The sequence below is a fragment of the Eptesicus fuscus genome, chromosome 9, assembly GCF_027574615.1.
Source record: "Eptesicus fuscus isolate TK198812 chromosome 9, DD_ASM_mEF_20220401, whole genome shotgun sequence".
Taxonomy (NCBI): domain Eukaryota; kingdom Metazoa; phylum Chordata; class Mammalia; order Chiroptera; family Vespertilionidae; genus Eptesicus; species Eptesicus fuscus.
This window is the reverse complement of record NC_072481.1, coordinates 2952337-2977517: the sequence shown is the minus strand read 5'-3', so window position 1 is coordinate 2977517 and position 25181 is coordinate 2952337. Positions and strand designations below refer to the sequence as shown.

Sequence of the window (25181 nt, the reverse complement as noted above, 5' to 3'; positions counted from 1 at the left end):
GGACAGGGACAGGGACAGGACAGGACAGGACAGGGACAGGGACGGGGACAGGGATGGGGATGGGGACGGGACAGGACAGTGACAGGACAGGGACGGGGACAGGGATGGGGATGGGGACAGGGACAGGACAGGGACAGAGACGGGGACAGGGACAGAGACGGGGACAGGACAGGAACAGGGACAGGACAGGGACAGGGACAGGGATGGGGATGGGGATGGGGACAGGGACAGGACAGGGACAGGACAGGGATGGGGATGGGGATGGGGACAGGGACAGGACAGGGACAGAGACGGGGACAGGATAGGAACAGGGACAGGACAGGGACAGAGACGGGGACAGGACAGGACAGGGACAGAGACAGGGACAGGAAAGGGGCGGGGACGGGGACGGGGACAAGGACAGGACAAGGATGGGGAGGGACAGGAGGACAGAGACAGTCTCTGCAGGAAGAGCGGGTCAGGATCTCGTGGCTGTGCCGGGCGCCCGGGAGTGAGGAGCTGGGGAAGGGCCAGGCGTGGGTGGGAACCTGCTAACCCACTTGGAGGAGAAGTTGGCTCATCCTTCCCAGGATTTTCACGCACGTGCGTGTGGAAAAGTGAAGATTTGGGCCCGGCCGGCATGGCTCAGTGGTTGAGTATTGACCTCTGAACCAGGAGGTTATGGTTCCATTCCCGGTCAAGGCACAGGCCCGAGTTGCCGGCATGGACCCCAGTGGGAAGGCATGCAGGAGGCGGCCGATCAATGATTCTCTCATCATTGATGTTTCTATCTCTCTCTCCCTCTCCCTTCCTCTCTGAAATCAATAAAAATATATTTGAAAATAAATAAATAAATAAAAGTGAAGCTCGGGCACTGGTCAGAGAATTTTGACTGCGAGTTCTGGGGACAATTTCCTTCTTCGTGACGTACAGACGGCGTGACCGGCCTCATTAATACATCCATCCCCTTTGGGCTCAGCGTCCTGCTTTGGGGGCCTGGGGAGTCTGAACACGTGGCCCCACATTGCAGCCCCGGCTCCGAGCGAGAGCCTGCCAAGGAGGGGCAGGGGAGCCCTCCTCTTAAAGGCAGCTCACCGTTACGCTGCTGCTGCTGTTGTTCTAAAATCCTCACCCGAGGAGGGAGGATATTTTTTCCATGGATTTTCAGAGAGAGTAGAAGGGAGGGGGGAGAGCAAGAGAGAGGAGAGAGAAACATCGATGTGACACAGACGCATGGATTGGTTGCCGTCCACACTCGCCCTGACCGGGGGTGGGGATCGGACCTGCAACCCAGGTAGGTGCCCTTGACCTGAATCCAACCCGCCGCCTCCCTGTGCACAGGCCGACCCTCTAACCACTGAGCCACACCGGCCAGGGCACCGTGCTGTTTTTTTGTTCCCACCATAGTTGCAAACCAAGATCAGCTTAATGGTGACAAGTCAGAAATACGAAAGCAAAGCTCAGGGGGTCTTTTAACTTCATAGTATCTTTATGGAAGGAGGTTATGCCTTTGAAAAGAAGAGGACAATTCAATACGGCATCCACAAAGTTATAAAAGCCGGCCCCAGCTCCGGACAAGCAGGTGGTACCGCTGCCCTTAGCCCGGGACCCCCGTCTCTGCTCCAAGAACAAGTCTCCGTGGGGGGGACCCAGGTCTGCCCTCTGCTGGTCAAGGGGCACAGAGCATCGTTACAGCTAGGAAGGGCGCTGGGCCCCTTGCCGCTGCCTTGCCATGGAGGCCGCGTCCTTGCCTCCTGGTCACAGACTTTATGTCGGAGTCGGGGCTGGTGAGGGGGCAATAGAACAACATCCGCCTAAGCGGTCACTGACAGCATCTTGGCACAGCGCGTCTACGCGGGAACTCTAAAATAAAGCGCCCGGCCGGTGTGGCCCAGTGATTGAGCGTCAACCTATGAACCAGGAGGTCACGGTTCCATTCCAGGTCAGGGCACACGCCCAGGTTGTGGGCTCCATCCCCAGTAGGGGGCGTGCAGGAGGAGCCGGTCAGTGATTCTCATCATTGACGTTTCTCTCTCTCCCTCTCCCTTCCTCTCTGAAGTCAATAAAAACGTATTAAAACGTGGGGTTTGCGAACAGTGCCATCACCTCTAGCCCGAGGTTCTCAAACAGAGCGATTGTGTCCCCCAAGGGTTTGGGGGCGATGCCTGGAGACGTTCTGGTTGTCACAGCCGGTGGTGGCGGTCGCACAAGGACTCGCCCGGCACCGCGTGTTCACCGCACTGAGGCTGGGCACCGGCTCTGGCCTCGCAGTGTCTTCCGCTTTACCTGTGAGAGCGGGAGCTGGGCTGGCCGCTGCCTCCCGCGGGCCGAGCCTCCCGCGAGGGCCACCACATGCGGGCATGCAAGCTGCGGGCCCTCCCCAGGGGCTGCCAGGCGTGGCCCGAGCAGCGGAGACTCTGTGCTGAGTCCTGGACGCTCAGCCCCTGACCCCCGGGCCGCGTCTGCTCGTCACTCGGCTTGCTGGGTGACCCTGAGGTCAGGAAACCGTCTCGGGATGCCGAAGCCACACAAAGTCAAGACAAGCAAGTCTTGGCTCCAAACATCATTTTTTCTCCTTGTTTAATTATGATGAAATGCACGTCACAGAAAAATGAGCATCATCACCATTTCCAAGTGTGCGGTTCCGTAGTGTGAGGTACACTGTGTGCGACCGATCTTCAGAATCCTTCCCACCTTCCGAAACTGAAACTCGATACCAATTTTATTTTTTGTTTTGTTAATCTTCACTCAAGGATATTTTTCCATTGATTTTTCAGAAAGAATGGAAGTGAGGTGGGAGGGAGGACAGAGAGAGAGAGAGAGGAAGAGAGAGAGAGAGAGAGAGAGAGAGAGAGAGAGAGAGAGAGAGGAAGAGAGAGGGAGAGAGAGAGAAACATCAGTGTGAGAGACACGTCAATTGTTTGCCTCTCACACACCCCAACCAGGGCCAGGGAACCTGCAACCAAGGGACGTGCCCGTGATCGAAATCAAACCCTGGACCCTTCAGTCCTCTGGCTGATGCTCTATCAACCTATGAACCAGGAGGTCATGGTTCAATTCCCGATCAGGGCACATGCCCAGGTTGTGGGCTCCAAGCCCCAGTGTGGGGCATGCAGGAGGCACCCGATCAATGATTCTCTCTTATCATTGATGTTTCTCTCTCACTCTCTCCTTTACTCTCTCTGAAATCAATAAAAAATACATACCCGTATTTTCTGGCGTATAAGATGACTGGGCGTATAAGATTTTCCTGGGTTAAAAAGTCGTCTTATACGCTGGAAAATATGGTAGTCCAATATATCTAATCCATTATATCTAATCCCATCAATATAGTCCAATATACCGTATTTTCCGGCGTATAAAACGACTTTTTAACCCAGGAAAATCTTATACGCCCAGTCGTCTTATATGCCTGAAAGTACGGTATATTACAAAATTATAAATATATTACATCCTATATAATAAAAGGCTAATATGCAAATCGACTGAACAGCGGAACAACTGGTCACCATGATGCACACTGACCACCAGGGGGCAGACGCTCAACACAGGAGCTGCCCCCTGGTGGTCAGTGCGCTCCCACAGGGGGAGCACCGCTCAGTCAGAAGCCGGGCTCACCGCGGCAGCGGTAGTAGGAGTCTCTCCTGCCTCCTCAGCAGCATTAAGGACCCCTCAGGGGATGTCCAACTGCTGGCTTAGGCCCACTCCCCACAGGCTGGGCTGAGGGACTCCCCCCTCCAGTGCACAAATGTCGTGCACCGGGCCTCTAGTATAAGTATATTAGGCTTTGCTTTACAGCTAAGTTACAACGTGCTTTCTGGCTTTACCAACAAGAGGAAAACGAAGTGCGAGGCTGTGAGTTAAGGTGGTGAGTTCTGTCAAGAGTGGTTTGTCGGGGTGTGTGTGAACTTACGGATGTGGACTGCTCCTGGTTTTCGTGCGTTTTCCCCATCACAGGTTAAGGTTTGGGAGGGAAGAAACCAAAAGAGCCAACCTCCGAAGTAACTACTCTCAGGCCTGTGTGGATCTGAGTTCATTTCCCATCTGACACGCCCACTCTCCAAGGAGCCACCGAACCGCATATCGTGGGCCCAGAGAGGGCAGAGGGGGAGCTCCCGGAGCCACGGCTCTTCTTGTCCGAGTGGTGACGACAGGCAGGCCATCCTCAATCACAGGATCACAGACCTGGCGTCCTGAAACTCACGCTCCGTCCCGTTTGAGTGAATCCTAGAGGCGGTGTTTGCCGAAGCAGAGGAAGGCTGGCGGGGAACTCCTCTCCCCGACCGAGCGTATGGCCCAATGAATGTCTACAACCCGCAGGAAAAAAAGGAACGTTCCAACATTGTCGTTTCTCTCGCCCACCCTCTCTGTAAGAAATTCTTAAAGACCAGCCGATGTCAGCCTGCCGTTGAGCCTAATCACGGCTCTTCAAAGGAGAAAAAAGCAAAGCCCATTAAAAAATTGCTGGAATAGCGGATGGGACGTGAGTATCTGTGAAAAGCTATTGTGGGGAAGCCTCACACAGCCAAAGAAATAGCTCTTCACTTACCCCCGGCGGGCAGGCCGCTGCACAGGGGCTCAGCGCTGCTGAATAACCCAGCTCAGGGCACCTCGGCGTCTCCGGCCAGAGACGCTGCCAGAGACAGCCTCAGAGGTGGGGCCACGGGGAAGGGAGGCGCAGAGGCCCAGATGGCACGCATCTGGCCAAAAATTAGAAGAGAAAGAAATCGACTTCTCCAATCCACAGGCAGGTGTTTGGAGCCTCCCCGGAGGCCTGCTGGGGAAGGGCAACAAGGGTGGTCTGCACCTCTGGCTAGGTAAGGCACCACAAACGTCCCTGGGACATCATGGAGACGGGGACAGGTCCCACAGGTGGCCGGAGCCCGGGAGCCCCGTGGTCCACCCTCTCTTGATAACTGCCTCCGTTCGAAGACATTTAAATTATTTAGATGGTTGTAACCGAGACATCTTTAATAATGCACCAAACAGCAGGCACCAGGTTGAAATCAATTAGACTCCACCGCTAAATTATAAGGTAGAAATTTACAAGAGAGCGGCTCGGGGATGGGGCTGAAGGTGCGCTCGCCTGCCAAAGACAATTAGATCAGGACCAGGTGGGTCCTGACTCTTCACTTAAACAGCAGAAAACTGGCCCGACGCTCCTGAATACAGGGCGATAACAAGAAATGGAAATGAGGAGGCCGGCCCTCTGATCGAGGTTCTGGATGGTCCAGAGAAGTGGTAGCAGAACAAATCCCATTTGCAGGTTTCCTGTGCAGAGACGAGACGGCAAGCGGCTGCGGCCCCGGTGGGGCTGTTTGGGAAGCGGGTGCGCCCCGCACTGGCAGCCGGCCAGGCAGACAGGGAGGTGCTGCAGGGGCCTGTCTCCGCGGCGCCCCGAGGGTGACCACCACCTCCTGTGACTGCGAAGTCTCCCTTGGCCGTCCTAGCGGGCCCGGCTGGGCTCTAGGTGCGCGGGCAGCACGTGGCGGGGCCCCGGGCGCCGCTCCCGCCCTCGGCCGCGCGGGGGCGCAGGGCGCAGGCGCGCTGCTCTCCGGCGCGGGCGGCGGCGACGCGCCTCCGGGCCGCCAGGGGCCGCTGTGGCGCCGCCGGGCCGCCCGCGCTGTGCGCGCCGCCGGCCGCCGGTCCCTCTTGAGCACGGCCTGCCGGTTTGGCGGGGTGAAAGGTTGCGAAGATGGCGACGGCCTTGAGCGAGGAGGAGCTGGACAATGAAGACTATTACTCGTTGCTGAACGTGCGCCGGGAGGTGAGGCCTGCGGCGGGATGCCGTCAGGGCTGAGGCCGGGCCCGGCCGTTCGGGAGGGCCGGGCTGGCGGCGAGTGCCCGGTTCCCGCCGCGGGAGGCCGGGGCCGGCGAGGAGGCCGCGTGACCCCGTCTGACGTGCGCGACCGCCGGCCGATCGGGCGGCCCCCACCGCCCGGGCCCTCGCGCGGGGGTGCCCCGGCGGCCTGTGCCCTGCTCTCGGCGGCCAAGGCGCCGCGTGCGCTGTCCAGGCGCGGCCGGGGCCCCGCACCCGCGGGAGGGCGCAGGGCTCCCGGGGAGGAGACGCCGGGGGAGTCCCAGTCCCCCAGGACCTGGGACCACGCGCGCCTCGCACACCCACCCTGGTGGAGGGGCCGTGTCGTGTCATCGCCCCCGGCCGGCAGGATGGGAAACAGAGTCTGGGGTATCAAGGTCAAAGCCCCCGGGCGGCCTCCGCAGGGCTCTGTCGGGCCCCTGGACTGACCCGGGCTCCGGGGCACACACACGCCTGGCGCGCTCCTCTCCCCAGAAGCTGGAGGAGGAGCCCCCCGGACCCACAGCCTCGGTTCGGAGGCTGCAGAGTAGGAAGCAGCTCTGTGGCCAGGAAGGAAGCGGAGCCCCACGCGCGGCCTCGCGTGCGCGTCGATTCCCACACCAGTGCCCGTGGCCGTCCCCTCCGAACAACAGACAGTGAGAGAGGCCCGCGCGGTGCCGGGCACGGGGAAAGCGCCCAGTTAGTGTCCCTGGTGCCTCGTGCCTTCGAGTCCCGCGTGAAGGGCAGGAAGGCTTCCAATTCCAAGGTCAGGTCAGAAGGTGGAGCGTTTGTCTCTAAGCCGCGGGGTCCCGTCTCCCCGTCTCCCCGGAGGACCCCTCCTGCCAGCTCAGGGTTTCAGGGATCGGAACCAGCAGGGTTGGCTGTCCAGGGCAGAGCTGGGCTGCTGGTGCCCAGCAGCTCACGTGGCCCCAGCGCCCACTTTGTGCAGGGCCACCCTGCTGAGCGAACACACTACCTCCCGGCATTCTCGCGTGAGCCCTGAGGCAGGTGTTGGGATGTTCTGGCTCCGCCGGGGCAGAGCGAGAGGAAGTCACCGGCCACAGGCACACCTCGGGGAAGTGCCGGGGCCTGAGTTCAGCGCTGGGCTGTCCCTGCTGTCCCCCTCGCTTCCCGGCCCTCACACCACAGAGCTGCCGGCTCTGGGACTGTGTTCTGGGGAACCCCACGTGAAAATCCCTCAAATGTTAGCTACTTTGAAACCCCAGGGAAATATTTTTGGGAATTGGAAGTCATGTTAGGCTGTCGTAGGGCACCTGGAGCTTGGTGTAACTTAACAACAGCGAGGCCTTGGGTAAATCACTTTGGCCTTTGGTTTCTTTCCCCCTCCCGCCCCCATCCCCACCTCCCCCCACCCCCCAATCCCCAATCCCCAATCCTCACCCAAGGACATGTTCATGGATTTGAAAGAGAGACATCGATGTGAGCATCGGCTGTCTCCCATACTGGCTCCAACCGGGGACTAAACCGGAACCTGGGTATGTGCCCTGACCAGGAATCGAACCCACGACCTTTCATTGTTCAGGACAACCCTCCAGCTAACTGAGCCACAAGGCCAGGGCTCTTTCCCTTTTAATGAAGCTGTCTGGCTAGATATTCTTTAAGCTTTCTGCAGTTCTTAAAAGCAAAGCCGGTAATGAAACTAGCTTTTCTGGAGTCAGCCTTTCTTACCATCCCTTTGTAGTCAGTCTGGGTTATCAGTAATTTAGCTGCCACTGACCTGTTTACCAGACTTACAGAGTACTAGCTGCAAACAATCAGAAATAGCTATACTAGTAGGCTTAGCCAGACTCCTAGGTAAACATTTGTCCAAAGTGTATCTTGAAACGGATGGACTCTGAGGACCTGTCGTTCCTGGACTGATGGGTGGGAGCCAAAGAAATACTTCTTTTAAAAAGCTTTACCACTACCATCCTAGCGGGTGTGGCTCAGTGGATAGAGCATGTGCCTGAGCTGAAGGGTCCCAGGTTCGATGCCTGTCAAGGGCATGTACCGCAGTTGCAGGTTCGATCCCTGAACCTGGAGGCAACCAATCAATGTGTCTCTTTCACATCGATGTTTCTCTCTCTGTCTCACCCCCTCCCTTCTACTCTCTAAAAATCCATGGAAAAATATCCTCGAGTGAGGGTTAACAAAAATCAAATAAAATCCCCCAAAATTTTTTTAGAAAGTTTACTACTACCAATGAGTGAAGGCACTTCCCATATTTATGACTCTACGCCGAATCCCTGTGGAACGTGTCCTCTCGCTTACGTCATTTGGTGGCCTTTGTCACAAACTCCATGTAGAAGGTGTGCTGTGCCGACTTTATCTCCTGATTCTGTAAGGTACGCTCTGAAGGGTGGTCTCTGGACTTGACATTTACTAGGGCCTTTTTGTGAAGTCAGAGGGCAACCTGAAGGTAAAACAGCGTTTAGTTGGAGAGGGAGAGGAAAAACAGAAGTCCTCTTCCTTCTTACATGTGTGGATGGAAGTGGACAGTGACACCTGAATTGTTTGCTGCTGGCTCCTGATGCCCGTGTGTGACTGGAGGAGGTGAGAGCATTCCCGCAGTGCTCAGGACGCTCAGTTTTCCCTGGGAGTCTCAAATGGAAGCAACCTGGGAGTTCTAGTTAGAAATGTAAAAATTAGCCCTAACTGGTGTGGCTCAGTGGATAGAGCGTCGGCCTGCGGACTGAAGGGTCCCAGGTTCGATTCCGGTCAAGGGCATGTACCTTGGTTGCGGGCACATCCCCAGTAGGGGGTGTGCAGGAGGCAGCTGATCGATGTTTCTAACTCTATCCCTCTCCCTTCCTCTCTGTAAAAAAAATCAATAAAATATATTTTAAAAATAAATAAATAAAATCAATGAATGAAAACAAATTTTTTAAAGGAAGAAGAGCCTGGCTGGTGTGGCTCAGTGGTTGAGCATCGACCCAGGAAACCAAGAGAGATCACTGGTTCAGGTCCCAGTCAGGGCACATGTCCGGATTGCAGGCTTGATGTTTCTATCTCTATCCCTCTTCCTTCCTCTAAAAATCAGTAAAAACATATTTTAAAGAAAAAGTTTCCCTTAAGAAAAAAAAAAAGAAAAGAATCACCCCGGTTTTAAACTTTAGAACATCCCCTCAGTTATGGTCCAGAGAGTGAGCAGCAGCTAGTCAGGACCACCAGGTGCATGCGATCTTGAGTGACTCCCTTTCTCTGGGGTTCTGGATCTCTTGTGTACAGCGTGGCCATTGCCTGCCACACGTTGAGGGGAAGGAATAATTTGTCATTACCTGGGCACACCAAAACCAGGTCAGCGTCTCTGCCTCAGTGTAGTCGGAGGCATCACAAGGGCCTAAAATCTGAGGTTTCTGAGACGATTCTCCAAAACTTATTTGGAGAAAAGGATTCCTGAACAGTAAATCGGAGTAAAATTACTTTGATCTTTGTACGTTTTCTTAGACATTTTAAACCTAATTTATTTCTAAATAATGGGTAATTTCTACTTATCAATGTTGAATTACTTTTGAAAGAGTTTCATTTTTACACATCACTCAGCAATGTTCATATCCAGTTTTAAGATCTCAGTCCCAGTCAATTTAGCTTTAAAGGAGCCAATTCCTTTTCAAGTTTTAAACAAAACAAAAAAAAAAACATACAGTTGAATAAACTTTAAAAGGTTTTCTTTCTTGAGATCAGCATTCAGGGATCTTCATCCTTCCATAACAGTGAAGAAACTAGAATCATGACCTACCAATAAAACATTTTCCCAGTTCCTGCATTTTCCTTCCCTGGTAGAGTTGCTTGTCTGGGTTTCTCAAGTTCAGCCCACACCAGGGAGTGGGGCTCAACATTTGAGTTTGGATTGCAGAGGGGAGGAAAGCCATTTCTCACCAAGTCACCCACGCCCCAGCCAGCATGGGTTGGCCCGCTGCAGAAACTGAGTCAAAGGGCTCAGCTAAGGCCTGTGCACACAGGTCCCGCTAAAGCAGTGAGGTGCCGTGTGTTCATTCACTCATGGCTTATCTGACCTCGGGAGGGTCTGCGTGAGCCATTAAAGATGGGTCTGAGGTCATTCCTCGGGGAGTTTCCATCTACAGTATGTCCAGAAGTTCCGCGTGTATAGCAGGGAGCCCGGTTCCAGTGCGTTGGGCAGGTAGTGGTAAGCAAGCCCTGGTTGCCCAAACACCTAACACGCAGATGATCACATTCCTAAGGTGTCGTGTAGTCAAGAGGCTGAGGAGCCCTAGCCGGTTTGGCTCAGTGGATAGTGTTGGCCTGTGGACCGAAGGGTCCCGGGTTTGATTCCGGATGTGCGGGAGGCAGCCAGTCGATGTGTTTCTCTCTGTCTTTCCCTCTTCCACTCTCTCTAAAAATCAATGGATAAATATCCTTGGGTGAGGGTTAAAAAAAAAAAAGAGGCCGAGGAGCAGGAGTTGAGCCCACGATGCCACTTGGGTGACCTTGAACAAGTCATCGCGAAGTCTCCATTTAATGACAGCTGTCCTTCATAGAGCTACTGCGAGTATACCGGGCTCTGGCGCGAGGCCTGCGTGAATCCCGCCTTTACCGTTCTGGGAGTTTCGTGCCTCTAGTAGGATAACCTTCTTGCCTTTTCCTTGACATTGAAGTGTTAGTTAGCATCTAATAAAGTATTAATAAGCACCTACTGATGTTGGATGTTGGGCGCATTGCAGTGGAGTAAGGAAATGTGCACAGTGCCTGACGGAGGCGGATATTGAGATGAGATTTAATGTTAGGTTTTGAAGTTCGGTGAGCATGAGATTTCGCTGGTTTTCAGAAGGCGTACATGTGCGTAGAAAGCGGTGGTTTGCTTTGTCCGGGCTAAATTTGCTGTCCGGCTGTTGTGCTAACAAACCTGGTACCAGAACTTAGGGATAGCAGTGGGCTCTGACTTCCCAAAGCTTTCTTTGCTCTTTCTGTTCAAAGTACCAAGTGTGGGGGTTTTTTGTTTGTTTTTTGGGGTTTTTTTTTCTTCAAAAAACAGTTCTCAACTCTGCTTCCTGCAAGTCATGAGTTTGACTTGGAGGGTGCAGGAAGGGGTTCCCAGAAGCTGGGCTAAGCCTGGGAGTAGGGTGCAGGCAGAGTCCAGACAGGCAGAGTGGGGCCCGAAGATACAGCTGTGGGCGCTATCAGCTCTGATGGGGCGGGCAGGGAGGAGGACTTCCCGGAGGCAGAGGCTCTGCCAGGCCCTGACTAGACAGCAGCGCTGGTCAGGAGGGGCCAGGCCCGTCCAGAGGGGCGCCTGGTGGTCCTGCCTCGAGGTGGGGAGGGAGCTGTTGGGAGACCCAGCGCGTTCCGCTGACATCTCATAATGTGATCAGCAAACATCGAGGGGTTAAATTGAAAGATGTGTTTTCTTTAATGAACCATAAGCTAGTTATTACTCTGCTGCTTTGGGCGTTTCAAACAATTGCCTCTTGAAAGTTTAATGCTCTGGTTCTGCATTATCTACCCAAATACCTTTCTTTTTTCCCCTTTTTGCTTTCTTAAAGAGAATTCAATTGAAAGCTTTTCTGTTTGCCGTGCGTGCAGTGGTAAAACAATGGATCGGGAAATGTGGGGCATACAAGCAGCACGTTTTGTGCAGCTGTGGAATTTTAGTGTTTACTTTTTCATTAAACTTTTCTTTTCATTTTACTTACGTATTTTATTTATGTCCTGCCTTGTTCACGAAAGGATTTAAAACAACTTACAGATAGATAAATAAAATAGCATAAACGTTTGAAAGGGCCACACACACAAAATAAAAGAGCGCTGGGAACGTGGCTGTTGTTGCCACTGTCGTGGCACGTGTCCTGCAGCCCCCGCTCCCCTGGGGAAGCTCGTAGTTGAAGTGGCGCCTCCTTCGAGACGAGAGGATCCTGTTTGGATCCGGGCCTGCACGCGCTCAGTGCACAGTGTTCCCTCGCTGGCTTCAGGAGCCAGAGCATTCCTCAGCACTCAAATGCCAACAGACAGCAACCACGAGGCGTCTGCACGAGTGGGCAGGTATAGCAGATGGACACGGACGAGAGGAGGTAGAAGGTCAGGCTCTTAGGGAGAAATAAGCCACGCTCTGGATGTGGAGATAGGATCCAAACCATTAATTTTGACCCAGAAAGGAACTTGAGCTCATTTCTCTAAGACATTGGCCTTTTTTTTTTTTTTTTTTAAATTGTTGTGTCTCAAGGGCGCACCCAGGAAGAGAAATGCAAACAGAATTGTACAGTGGCAGGAATTTCCTAGGCCCTTGGAATGACCTCTGATCAGGAACCAGAATTTCTGCGGTTTTGGCCCAGCCGTGCTCACACGCTGTGGTCAGCAGAGACGTGCACTGGAGGACAGGGGTCACCCTCTGCCCCATCACCCTTAAAGGTCACGCTTTTTTAGTGCGTATGGAGTTCTGTCATTACTAGTTGCCTAATACTTTTTTTGTTGTTTTTAATTATTTTCATTGATTTTAGAGAGGAAGGGAGAGGGATAGAGAGAGACAGAAATATCAATGATGAGAGAGAATCATTGATCAGCTGCCTCCTGCACGCCCCCTACTGGGGATCGAGCCCGCAACCCAAGCACGTGCCCTTGGCCGGAATCGAACCTGGGACCCATCAGTCCACAGGCTGACGCTCTATCCACTGAGCCAAACTGGCTAGGGCTTTTTGTTGTTTTTTATCCTTACCCAAGGACGTGTTCATTGATTTTTAGAGAGAGGGGAAGGGAGAGAGAGAAAGAAACATAAATCGTTGCCTCCTGTACATGCCCTAACCAGGCCAGAACCGAACCTGTGACCTTTCTGTGCGTGGGACGACGCTCAACCAACGGGTCCACGCCGGCCAGGGCAGCCTAGTACTTTTGTGAGCTTACGTTACATTTTGAGGGTTAATGCGTTCCGTAAATTTTGTAATTTTTTTCCTTCTAAGTGGAACTTACTTGAGGTTCAAAGGTTATTCCTGGTTGTAGAAACCTGGAATTGTTGGATCAACCTCCTGTTGCTTTCCTGGCTTATTCATGATGTGATTGTTTATCTCTCACGCCCACCTGTCCCAGTGAAGAGCCTGAAAATGGCTGCAGAACACTGAGATGCAGGGTGTCCACCCGCCCTTACCCTCAGCCGCAGCGCGGGGCAGCGGGAAGCCCCAGCCCAGGGCCTCGCATGCTGGCGCCTGTGAGCGTGTGGGGGTGGCCTGGAAAGGCCCAAGGCCCGGCCACGGAGCTGGGAAAGGCGGCCCCGGAGCTGGGAAAGGCGGCCCCGGAGCTGGGAAAGGCGGCAGCGGCTGGAACAGCACAGCCCTTGCAGTCGGTGTGAGTTAGACTTCCTCGCGGCCTCGTCGGGGCGAGTCCCTCACCTCTCGGGCCGTTTCTTTATCTGCCAGAGCCAGACAAGCAGTTCACTGTCAGAGGCTGTGGGGACACTGAGCAAGAGTGCTTAACATAGTAATGAGCACTTTATTTTGGAAAGTAAATGCCAGTCCATTTTTATGACTAGCATGAGCATAAAAGTTACGAGGAATGCTTGTATTGATTTGTTGGAGTCTTTCTATAATTTGGATTCTTTTGTCTGAGGGGGTTTGTAAAGATCGGATCCCTCTCTGTAGGTTGCCTTTCACTCCCCAAAAGCGATCTGTTTTATGAACCAAAGTTCGGTCTGAGCCAGGCTACACGTTATTAATTTCTAGCCGGCTTCTGGGTCAGGGGTTCATCCTCAGGTAAACTCCTGCATCGTAGACAAGTCATTTAATCTTTTTTGGTCCTCACTATTTTATCTGTAAAATGGGGGTTCTAACACCAGCCTTAAGACTGTGTGATTATTAGTCCTGAACGAGGAGCATCAGGGGAAGTGTCTTGCTGGGATGCCCTCTGCTCTCTCTTCTCCGTGTCGTGTTGGGTCCCTTTTGGCTGTCTCACGGGTCACCCAGTCAGGAATCCTCGCTCCAGCCCCTCATCCCTTCTTTTCCTTTGTGATTTCTAGGCCTGCACACCCTCCATTCTGCATTTCTGCTGTAGTTTTCTTCGGTCTGTCTGGGTTTGATTTTGGACAATGTTAGTTAAGCTGTACCAAGTGAATATTAACCAAGCGTCCTGGTCATACTATTTTCCTACCCAGGAACCTGTGTGCCTCCCCGTGGTTTGTTGGCCAGGGTCTACTCTTGGCTCCTTTTTTAAAGCCCCTGCACCCCAGGTGCTGGGTACGCTGCCTGCTTCGTGATGTTCTGCCTTTTCCACGAAGCTCCACGGCGTCCGACAGTCAAAAGGCTCACTGTTAACCCAGCACGGCGTGGCCCTTACCGATGTCTACTGAACCAATGAGCAGGTGGATTCATTTCTTTTTTTTTCTTTCTTTTTTTTTTTATGAAAATTTTTTTTAATCAATCTTTATTGTTCAGATTACAATTGTTTCTCCTTTTTCCCCACATATCTCCCCACCACCCAGTTCCTACCCCCCCTCTTCCCTTACCTCCCCGCCCCGCTGTCCTTATCCATAGGTGTATGATTTTTGTCCAGTCTCTTCCCATACTCCCCACACATACACCCCTTTCCCCCTGAGAATTATCAATCCACTCCCATTCTATGCCTGATTCTATTAAGTTCACCAGTTTATTCTGTTCCTCAGATTTTTAATTCACTTGACTTTTAGATTCACTTGTTGATAGATATGTATTTGTTGTTCATAATTTTTATCTTTCTTCTTCTTTTTCCTCTTTTTAAAGAATACCTTTCAGCATTTCATATAATACTGGTTTGGTGGTGATGAACTCCTTTAGCTTTTTCTTATCTGTGAAGCTCTTTATCTGCCCTTCAATTCTGAATGATAACTGTGCTGGGTAGAGTAGTCTTGGTTGTAGGTTCCTGCTATTCATCACTTTGAATATTTCTTGCCACTCCCGTCTGGCCTGCATGGTTTCTGTTGAGAAATTAGCTGATAATCGTATGGGAGCTCCCTTGTAGGTAACTAACTGTTTTTCTCTTGCTGCTTGTAAGATTCTCTCTTTGTCTTTTGCTCTTGGCATTTTAATTATGATGTGTCTTGGTGTGGTCCTCTTTGGATTCCTTTTGTTTGGGGTTCTGTGCGCTTCCTGGACTTGTAAGTCTATTTCTTTCATCAGGTGGGGGAAGTTTTCGTTCATTATTTCTTCAAATAGGTTTTCAGCATCTTGCTCTCTCTCTTCTTCTGGTACCCCCATAATTCTGATGTTGGTTCGCTTGAAGTTGTCCCAGAGGCTTCTTACACTATCTTCAACTTTCTGAATTCTCTTCTCTTCATGCTTCTCTGGAAGAGTGTCCTTGGCCTCTTTGTATTCCAAATCTTTGAGTTGATTCTTGCAATCCTCTAGTCTGCTTTTGGGTCTCTGTATAATATTTTTTATCTCAGTCAGTGTATGTTTAATTTCTAGTTGGTCCTCATTGAATTTATCGGCCTTTTCCATGAAATTCTTGAAAAACCTTATAACCGTGGTTTTGAACTCTATGTCCAGTCGCTTGTTCTCCTCCATTTCTTTGGTTTGTGATCTGTTTCCTTGCCTTCTCATATTCTCTGCTTCCCTAAGTTGGTAGGGTAGTTTTGTGTACTAGGTGTCCTATTGGTTCAACGGGTCAGCCTCCCAGTTACTTGAGGTGGACACTCTTGGTGTACCCTTGTGTACTGTGTGTCCCCCAGCAGGAGCTACAGCAAGGGCTAGTTTTCTCCTCCTTTGCTTGGGCGGTTTTGGAGCAGTCTGACTGGAGCTGCAGTTGGTTAAGCTGCTCCAGAACAGGCCATTTATATGCAAAAGCCGCTGTGTGGAGCCTGGGCGGGTTTGTAGAATGTGCGGGGCGGGGCCTCAGGGCGGGGCCTCAGGGCTGGGCGGGGTCTCAGGGCGTCACTAGGCTGGGGCGTGGCCAACGGCGATGGCTGCCGTCAGCCGTCTCTGCCTTTCCACTTTTCCAAGTCCCTGCACCCTGCGCTCCAGCGCAGTAAACAATGATTGCTGGGCGCACCTCTGCAAAAAAGTCACTCTCACTTTCCGACCCGATGGCCGAGAGTCCAGCTTCTCCCCGTAGGTGCCTGGGTCCCCCGAGTGTCCCCAGAAACTGGATTTCAGAGTGATCGGGAGCTTGTCTCCCTGCGGGTTGAAGAAAAGCCGCGCACCCAGCCGCCCGCCACCGGCCCGATTCGCGTGCCTCCGTACCTCAGCTTTTCAGCGATTGTGCTTCTTTCTCTTCTTAGTTGTAAATCTTCCACTCAGCCAGCTTTCCCGTGGTTCTGGGTGGTAGACGTTTTTGTCTTTTAGTTGTATTTTTGAAATTGTTGTGTGAGGCAGCAGATTAGTTGTTTAACTATGCCGCCATCTTGGTTCCGGATCTGGATTCATTTCTTGCCTGCTTCCTGTCTACTTATTTCCTTCCTTCCTTCCTTCCTTCCTTCCTTCCTTCCTTCCTCACCCAAGGATATTTTTCCATTTTCTTAGGGAGAGTGGAAGAGAGAGGGAAAGACAAAGTGAAACATCGATGTGAGAGAAACACATCGATTGGTTGCCTCCCGCATGAGCCCTGACCAGGGCCTGGGCCAGGGAGGAGCTGCAACCGAGGCATGTGCCCTTGACTGGAATGGAACCCAGGACCCCTTGGTCCGTAGGCCGACGCTCTATCCACTGAGCCAAACCAGCCAGGGCTTATATTCCTTTCTTTAGGGCATTTGTCCCCCTGAAATACCTGCCTGTGTTGGTACCTCAGCAAGTCAGAACCCACCTTCTGCATTCCCATTAGATCCACCGCCTCCGTGAGGTTTCCTTGGCCTTCTCACTGCCCGGAGCTTACTTCCCCACCATTAGCATTTCTGTGGTTAAATCGTGTGTGGGGCTTTTTGTGGCATATATATATATATATATATATATATATATATATATATATATATATATATATATATATATATGTTTTATTTCAGAGAAGAAGGGAGAGGGAGAGATAGACACATCAATAACGAGACAGAATCATTGATCAGCTGCTTCCTGCAGGTCTCACATTGGGGATCAAACCCGTGACCCTCTGGTTCATAGGTCAATGCTCAACCACTGAGCCGTGCCAGCTGGGCCTGTGTGGGTTTTAGCGGCAACACACGTCCACATCTAGTTTGTAACCCCTGGTAGGCAAACAGCGCCGTCCTCCCCGGTCCAGGTGTGTTTTGCGTGTGGAATACGTTGTATTCTTGAGGATCACATTGCAATTCTGGCAACAAGTCATTCTAGAGCAGTGATGGCGAACCTCTGACACGCGTGTCAGTGCCATTTCTGATGACACGCGGCCTCTGAGGCGGCCGCATGCCGAGGATGAAACATTTATGTTATTTAAACTATAAATAGCACGAAATAATGTTTTTTCCTCAAAGTGACACACTACCCGAGTTATGCTCAGTTTTTTGGCGAAGTTTGACACACCAGCTCAAAAGGTTGCCCATCGCTGTTCTAGAGGAACTTACTGGAGGGAGTTCACCACGTATCAGTGTGGAACAATCTAGGTTTTCACTTTTAAAAATTGTTTACAGTCAGTTACAAGAGGAAGAGAGCAAATTCAAACACGTCCTTCATGCTGGAGCCCAGGTGAGCCAGGCCCGGGAGCCTCCGTCCGAGTCCGGTCCGTGCTGCCTTCCCTGCGGGGCCTGTCCCGTCCCCGTCGGCCCGACGTGGGCGGTCTGCCCTGGTTGCCTCGTTGCAGTGGCCAAGGGTCGCTTGTTGGCCACCTTAATCGAGCAGCAGCAACGGCGCTGGGAGTGAATCAGGGTCGGGTGCATCGGCTTCTTGTCCAGTTTGGGCTTGTGGCAGTTGACAGCTGGGTTTTTGCCCTGGACCTGGGGTGGCCCCGGAGTTTCTGTTCTGCCTGGAAGCTCCTTAGAGAGGTGGCTCAGGCAGGGTGAGCGCCCGACCACATGCCCCGTGCAGAGGCGAGTGCCGCCGGGGGTCTGTCGCCGTGCAGGCCGAAGCCGCGTGCGGGAGCTGCGGTGACCAGGGCAGCTGCGTCCGCGTGCGGGGCTCCGCGAGAAGCTTCAGACCGGGCGGGGACCTTCACGAGATGCAGGAGGGCCTGTCCAGGTCCAGTGCAGGGGTGCGTGTTAGTACCTGCGCGTGGTGGCCTCGTCTCCGTAGTGACACTCGTGCCCGCTCAGTGACGCCAGATCACCCCGCACGCTTTCTCCTCGGCAGCAGCTCCTCGGCTCCGGGGCCAGGCTCGCTGCTAATTGGTGCCGGAGCCTGTTTTTTCCTTTAAATTGTATGAGTACCAAGCATCATAAAAAAAATTACAGGTTTTTATTAGCTGCTGCAGCTTATGTCAGTCTGATTGTCATGGAGCATATGGACAGTAATGAATCTTCAATTGCGGTCATTAGGCAAACGTCCCAAAATCTAATTGAATATAGTTTGTGGGGACTTGGTTGCTGAAATGCAGCAATATAGATACCGCCTGGAAGTTTGAGCTTGAAATTAGAGGCGTCAGCAGCAAAAATCCTGGTGGCTTTGCTGTTCCTCGGGAGGGCGTGGGTCTGAGCTGTTAAGTTGTTGCTCACTCGCTCTGGTAGGTCTTCGTGTTGGATGAGGTGGCATCCCTGTAGCTGTCCGTGTGTCCACCCAACCTACTGGTCTTCGCTGCCCAGCTCACGGTAGGGCTGTACTTCCTGGGTCCCTGGCGGTCGCAGGAGGCCCTGTGATTGGCTCTAGCAGTGATGTGAGCGGAAGCCATGTGTCAAGCTCAGGCGGGGGCATTTAAATGCCGGGTGAGCCCCGGGGTGTCCTGCTCCTCCCTTGGCCTCGGTGACAGCAGTGGTTCCAGAGGGTGGCTGGCCGTCAGCCGGGGGCCTGCGGACATGGCCCAGCCGATGGCCAGCTGCGGAGGTGGACGTGTGCGTGAGGAAGAAGTAAGCCTTTGGGATGTTTGGGGTTTTGTTACCACAGGATCCTGAAACCCACAATTCTCAGACGTCTTGCTGTCAAGACCCTGTTACAGTCTTAAATTCCTGTGGACCCCGAAGAGCTTCGTGTACATGGGTTATAGCTAACGATATGTAATTAGAAATGAAACTGGATGGTTGGTAAAATATTGTAAAACAAGACATAAAGTGTGCTTCTTCGATGTCAGTATAATAAGCACAAGGAAGACTTAAGGATTTCAAAATATCTGTGTGTTGAAAAATAATGTATACAGACATGTGCAGCTCGCGGCAGATGTAACTAAGCAGCTGAAGAGGGTGCTGCATTTTCTCTTAGAATCCCAGTGCAGGGACCTCTCTGAGTCAGTGTGACAGCACGTATTCCAAGAATGTGCCCCACTCTGCTCGGACTAACCATCTCCCCCAGAGCAAGCTGCAGCCGTGAGCACCAGTAGCTGGTAAGTACACAGTAACTTAACTGAGAGCCAAGAGAGTTAATCTCTGAAAACTCATTTTATACCCTACAGCTACCACTTTAGAAATTTCTAGAAAATGTAAGAATACACACTATACATTTCCTTAGCCATCAGAACAGTGATGTCATTGCACATCATGTGGCCTCATGAGGAAAGGGCAAAAACAGCCCCGTGTTATTATGAACATAGTTTTCATCTGTGGACCCCAACAAGGCTCTGAGGGACTCCCAGGGGCCGCGCCCCCCTGGAGAAGCCTGCCCTGCCCCGTCCTGCCCCGTCCCGTCCCGTCCCGTCCCGGGTCAGACACTCGTGCTCACAGCTGCAGCTTGCCCTGGGAGGCAGAGTGGGGCATATTCTTGGAATACGTGTTGTCACATTGATTCCAGAGAGGTCCCTGCGCTAGGATTCTAAGAGAAAATGGAGCACCCTCTTCAGTTGCTTAATAATTTAAGGGAAGCAAATGTGATGAGCTGGGAGTCAGGAGACTTCGCCAAGCACGATGCCACCGCACAAATCAGAAAAGACACAATTGATAGCTCTGATTTTGTAAAAATGAGAAGCTTCTGAGTTTGTTACCAGAAAAAAACTAAAACCTTAAAAAACTCATAAACACAAAAGACTCAAAGGAATCTACAATGTATTTATTTGATAAAAGATTCATGTTTCTAATCTTTATAAAGAACTCTTGGAAATCAGAAAGAAAGGTGGATACCCCGAGCAACGCAGTACGAAGGAAACAAATAGGTTATTTCTGAAGAAGAAATCGAAAATGCAAATAATGTCTGGACAAGGCTCCCCCTCCCGAGTGAACAAGCGGGTGCCATTCCACACACGTGTTTCTCTTCCTCCCCCTCCCTCCCTCCCTCTGAAAATCAGTGGGAAAATCAGATAAGTGAACCGAGTGCCTTTCTTTGTCTCCAGGTTGCAGAGTCCTCCTTTTCCGTGGTGGCTCTCGGTGCTGATGAGCTGAGGTGAGAGGCGGTCGCCGCCGGTGCAGGAGGCGGGCTCTGTGTCCTGGTTAATCCAACCCGAGCCGTTAGAGCAGGCGTCCTCAAACTCCGGCCCGTGGGCCACATGCGGGTGTTTTTGCCGTTGTGTTTTTTTACTTCAAAATAAGATATGTGCAGTGTGCATAGGAATTTGTTCATAGTTTTTGTAAACTATAGTCCGGCCCTCCAGCGGTCTGAGGGACAGTGAACTGGCCCCCTGTTTAAAAAGTTTGAGGACCCCTGTTTTAGAGCCTAGACATAGACACAGTAGGGGGTGAGAGTGGCACCCCAGCAAAGGCAGGCCGTCCCCCTTTCCACTCGTTCTCTGGCGCTCCCCTGAAGGGACTAGCTGTCACTGAGGAAGACTCCCACATGAACTCCCAGCCCCCCCGGCAGTTCCAGAGAAGCTCACCAGACCAGGGCAGTTCACACAGAGCTGCCGATGGCTCTGAGCACCTCCTGTTCCCTGTAAAGCGCTTGCCAGAGAACGTGAGACGGCGAGGGAAGGATCCAGTGGGAAATTCTGAGCCCACACGGTCAGCGAGGGGAAATGGCAAGGAAGCGGACGGTGCGGGGGTTCGAAACGAGATTGCCCTCAGAGAGAGGACATGCAAGACATAAGAGCATGCTGGTACTTTCAGAAGGCCCCTGAAATACCCTGTATTAAAAAGGATCACTTGGAAGTTAAAAATAAGATAAGCCCAGGCTGGTAGCTCAGTGGTTAGAGCAGTGGCCTGTGCACCGAAAAGTCGAGGGTTCGATTCCCAGTCAAGGGCACGTACATTAAATAAAGTAAATAAATAAGGTATCAAACTAAAATGAAGGGGAAGACATTATTCAATTAATAGGAGAAAGTGTCTCAGAATTAAAAGATGGGAGATGATGAAAAGGGCCAAACAATTAGCACCAAGAGAGGAAGGGAAACCGCAGATGAAAGACAGCCCACCAGGCCCACAGGCCACAGGGGACGGGAAGCTGGAATGACAGGTCTCACCAGCTGGAAGCCAGTGGAGCGGGACAGTGAGAGCCTGAGGGAAAATGCTTCCAGGCCGATCCCATGCTCAGCCAAAATGCTTCCAGGCCGGATCCCATGCTCAGCCAAAATGCTTCCAGGCCGGATCCCATGCTCAGCCAAAATGCTTCCAGGCCGGATCCCATGCTCAGCCAAAATGCTTCCAGGCCGGATCCCATACTCAGCCAAAATGCTTCCAGGCCGGATCCCATACTCAGCCAAAATGCTTCCAAGCCGGATCCCATACTCAGCCAAAATGCTTCCAGGCCGATCCCATGCTCAGCCAAAATGCTTCCAGGCCGGATCCCATGCCCAGCCAAAATGCTTCCAGGCCAGATCCCATGCTCAGCCAAAATGCTTCCAGGCCGGATCCCATGCTCAGCCAAAATGCTTCCAGGCCGGATCCCATGCTCAGCCAAAATGCTTCCAGGCCGGATCCCATGCTCAGCCAAAATGCTTCCAGGCCGGATCCCATGCTCAGCCAAAATGCTTCCAAGCCGGATCCCATACTCAGCCAAAATGCTTCCAGGCCGATCCCATACTCAGCCAGCTGTGGCGAGTCCAGGCAGCATGCGAGGTAGCAGTCTACCAGCTGTTTCATCCCGCCGGCCGCTGTGCAGGGCACTGCTGGGGTTCGAGCGCCACTAAAATAAAGAAGAAAATGCAGGAAGAGAAAGGCATTTGATCCAGGAAAGGGGGGACCCGCCTGGAAAGATTCTCTGGGAGATGGTGATGGGAAACCAAGGAAGGAGTGTGGCCAGGCCTAACCACGGGAACCGGGCAGAGAGCGCTGGGAGGAGGGCCGCCGCGGAAGAAAAACACTGGTGTTTGTGTATCGAGGAATGTTAGTCCCTAAGGAACGCGCTGGGAAGGCGGGGAGACGTCCTACCTGCTGTCCTGGTCTCTGCTCTCATCTTTATCATTTCCTTCCGGCTTTGAGGGTTTCCTAGTTCCTTCACTCGTGAAGCTGGTGGTTGATTTGCGATCCTCCTTGGTTTTTACTGTATTTATTGATGTTTTCCCCCTCAGCACTGCTTTCTCTGCGCCCCACGCGTGTTAGTGTGTTGTGTGTGTTTTCATTGGGTCTAAGTATTTCCTCTTCTCCTGTGGTTTCTTATTTAGTCCATTGGGTGGTTGTTTAAAATACGTTTTTTTAATTCACAAAGTGGTGACTTTTCCAGTTGCCTTTCTGTTGCTGGTTACTGACTTCATCCCATTGCCCTTGGTACACACACTGAGTGGCCAGGTTATTATGATCTCTGAACGCATAACAATCTGGCCACTCGGTGTATGTTTTTAAGCCTATTGAGACTTACTTTGTGGCTTAGCAGAAGGTCTACCCTGGAGAATGTTCCATGTGCGCGGAAGAAGAACGTGTTCTGTTGTTGGGGTAGATCTAGCTGATTTATTGTGTTGTCCGAGTCCTCTGTTTCCTTATCTTCTATCTGATTGTTGTCACCATCGATGAAAGTGGGATATTAAAGTCTCCAACACCTATTATTGTGAAACTATGTATTTCTCCTTCAAGTCTATCAGTCTTTGCTTCATGTATTTTGATGGCCTGTCATTGGGTATGTAAATGTTTATAACTGTTATATCTTGTTGTATTGAACCTTGTATTGACATATGTTTTTGTGTTTTGTAACCTTTTTTGATTTAATGTCTATTTTGTCTGATATTAATATAGCCACTCCCGCTCTTCTTTTTGGTTACTGCTTGCAAGCAGTGTCTTTTTTCCTCCTTTCACTTTTAACTCTTTGTGGTTTTGGATCTAAAGGGATCTCTGTAAACAGTATATACTTGGTCATGTGTTGTTGTTTTTTAATATATTTTATTGCTTTCAGAGAGGAAGGGAAAGGGAGAGAGAGATAGAAGCATCAATGATGGGAGAGTATCATTGATCAGCTGCCTCCTGCACGCCTCCTACTGGGGACTGAGGCGGCAACCTAGGCAGGTGCCCTGACCGGGAATCAGACTGTGACCTCCTGGTTCATAAGTCGATGCTCAGCCACTGAGCCACACCCACCAGGTTGGTCACGTTTTTTTAATCCATTCTGCCCGAGTCTGCCAATTGATTGAAGAATCTAATCTATTGACATTTAAAGTAATTATAAATAAGAGGGCCTTATTTCTGCCACTTTGCTGTTTTGTCTTCTATGTACCTGATAGCTTTTTGTCCCTCATTTCCCACATTACTGTCCTCTGCTCAGCTGATTTCTTATAGGAAATGTTTTAATTCCCTTCTCATTTCCTTTTTTATATATTTTACAGCTGTCTTCTTTGTGGTTACATTTAACATACTCAAGGTCTGACACTCTGATTTGAATTTATATGAGCTCTGCTCTGTCGTGTCTCTCTTGTCGGTGCTGGGTTTCCGTTGGATTGCACTGGATCTGTACATCACTTGGGAAAATGTGACCTCTTGGTAATATTGAGTCTCCTGTCGCATGAAGATGGCTTCTCTGCATTCTCTCCAGACTTCTCTAACCTCTCAGAGGTGTGTTGTAGTTTGCAGTGTGCGGGCTCTGCACATACTTGATAAATTGATTGCTAAGTAGTTGGCTCTGTTGATGATCCTCTAACTCAGTGGTCCTCAACCTTCTCAATGCCGCGTGCGGCCCTTTCATACGGCTCCTCATGTGTGGTGACCCCCAACCATATCTACACCGCTGTAGAGCCTAAGACCATCGGAAAACACAGGTATTTACATCGCGATTCATAACAGTAGCAAAATTACAGTTACGAAGTAGCAACGAAAATAATTTTATGGTTGGGGGTCACCACCACATGAGGAACGGTATTACAGGGTCACACGCGGCATTAGGAAGGTTGAGAACCACTGCTCTAAATGGTATTGTCTTTCTAAATTTCAGTTTTCTGTCTGTGGAAATAAATTGGTGTTTGCTATTAACTCTGTATCCCACGACCTTGCTAAAATCACTTAGTAGCTTTTTTGTAGACTATGGTTTTCTCTATAGCTGATGTCTGCAAATACAGTCCTACTTCCCTTTCCAATCTGCATGCCTTTTGTTTATTTCTTGTGCCTTATTGCGGGAATTTTGTTTTTATATTGTATAGCAATAATCCAGCAGTTTTAACAACCCCTCCCCCCCAAGCTCGATCGTCAGATTACAGAGGGCCTTTTCACTGCAGATTTATGATCTGTGTAGGTTGATTTATATTTACTTTTCATTGAAAATATAGTATGATTGAGATGAAACTTTTCATACTTAAAACATGATGCATCTCATAATTTATTACAGAATTTTAGAAGTATGTAATTTAGGTATCATTTTTACTGATAGCACATGTTTTGAAATGATATAGTTGTTTTTATGATAATGAAAGAGTTTTCATTTTCATTTAGGAAATATTGAACCAGTGACCTTAGCTATTCTGTTATGATGAAAGGCCTAATCTAACCTTTTACTGAATGTGATATTTATTAAACATGAAACTTCTCATTTCTAGAACTTAATCAATAGGACATTAAGCCATTTATTATTGCAATTAAAGAAGGCCTTGCAGACTAGATATTCTACTTCCTTGTCACCCAATTTAACTTTATTTTTTAATTGAATTTACTGGGGTGACAGTTAATAAAATTACAGTATAGGTTTCAGGTGTAAAATTCTATCATTTATCATCTCTATGTTGGGTTGTGTGTTCACCCCCCGAGTCAAGTCCCTTTCCATCACTTACCCCCGTATCTAGTTTAACAATCGGGAAATAGCACTGAAGGGTCCCGGGTTCAGATCCCCGTCCAGGGCACGTTCCTGGGTTGCAGGTTCCTCCCCAGCCTGTCAGGGCTTGTGCGGAGGCAGCTAGTCAATATGTCTCTTTCACATCAGTGTTTCTCTTTCCCTCCCTCCCTCCCTCTCCCTCTCTCTCTGGCTCCCCCCCCCCCCCTTCCCCTCCTTCCTGTGTGGTTAAAACATTGTCCTCTTTGTCACCTGTGCTCTTAGTATGGCCCATTTCCCCCTCCAATTGACTGCTTAGGAGAATTGGAGGGCTGTATTGTTGGGGAGCCCCTTGAGTTGGGGGG

General features: G+C 51.0%; 1 protein-coding gene across 2 annotated transcripts in view; it reads left to right on the top strand.

The window, feature by feature from the left end:
* The first annotated feature begins 5639 nt into the window (after window positions 1-5639).
* The window catches only part of DNAJC11 (DnaJ heat shock protein family (Hsp40) member C11), a 48304-nt gene continuing 28762 nt past the window's right edge, over window positions 5640-25181 (top strand). Inside the window, exon 1 of one of the 2 annotated variants that reach the window (XM_054721066.1) lies at window positions 5640-5746. In XM_054721066.1, coding sequence (XP_054577041.1) covers window positions 5675-5746 — 72 coding nt within the window. In that variant the 5' untranslated portion in view covers window positions 5640-5674. Of the gene's footprint in view, window positions 5747-20056; window positions 20107-25181 lie in introns of those variants that run through there. The other variant, XM_054721067.1, reaches the window with a different exon arrangement.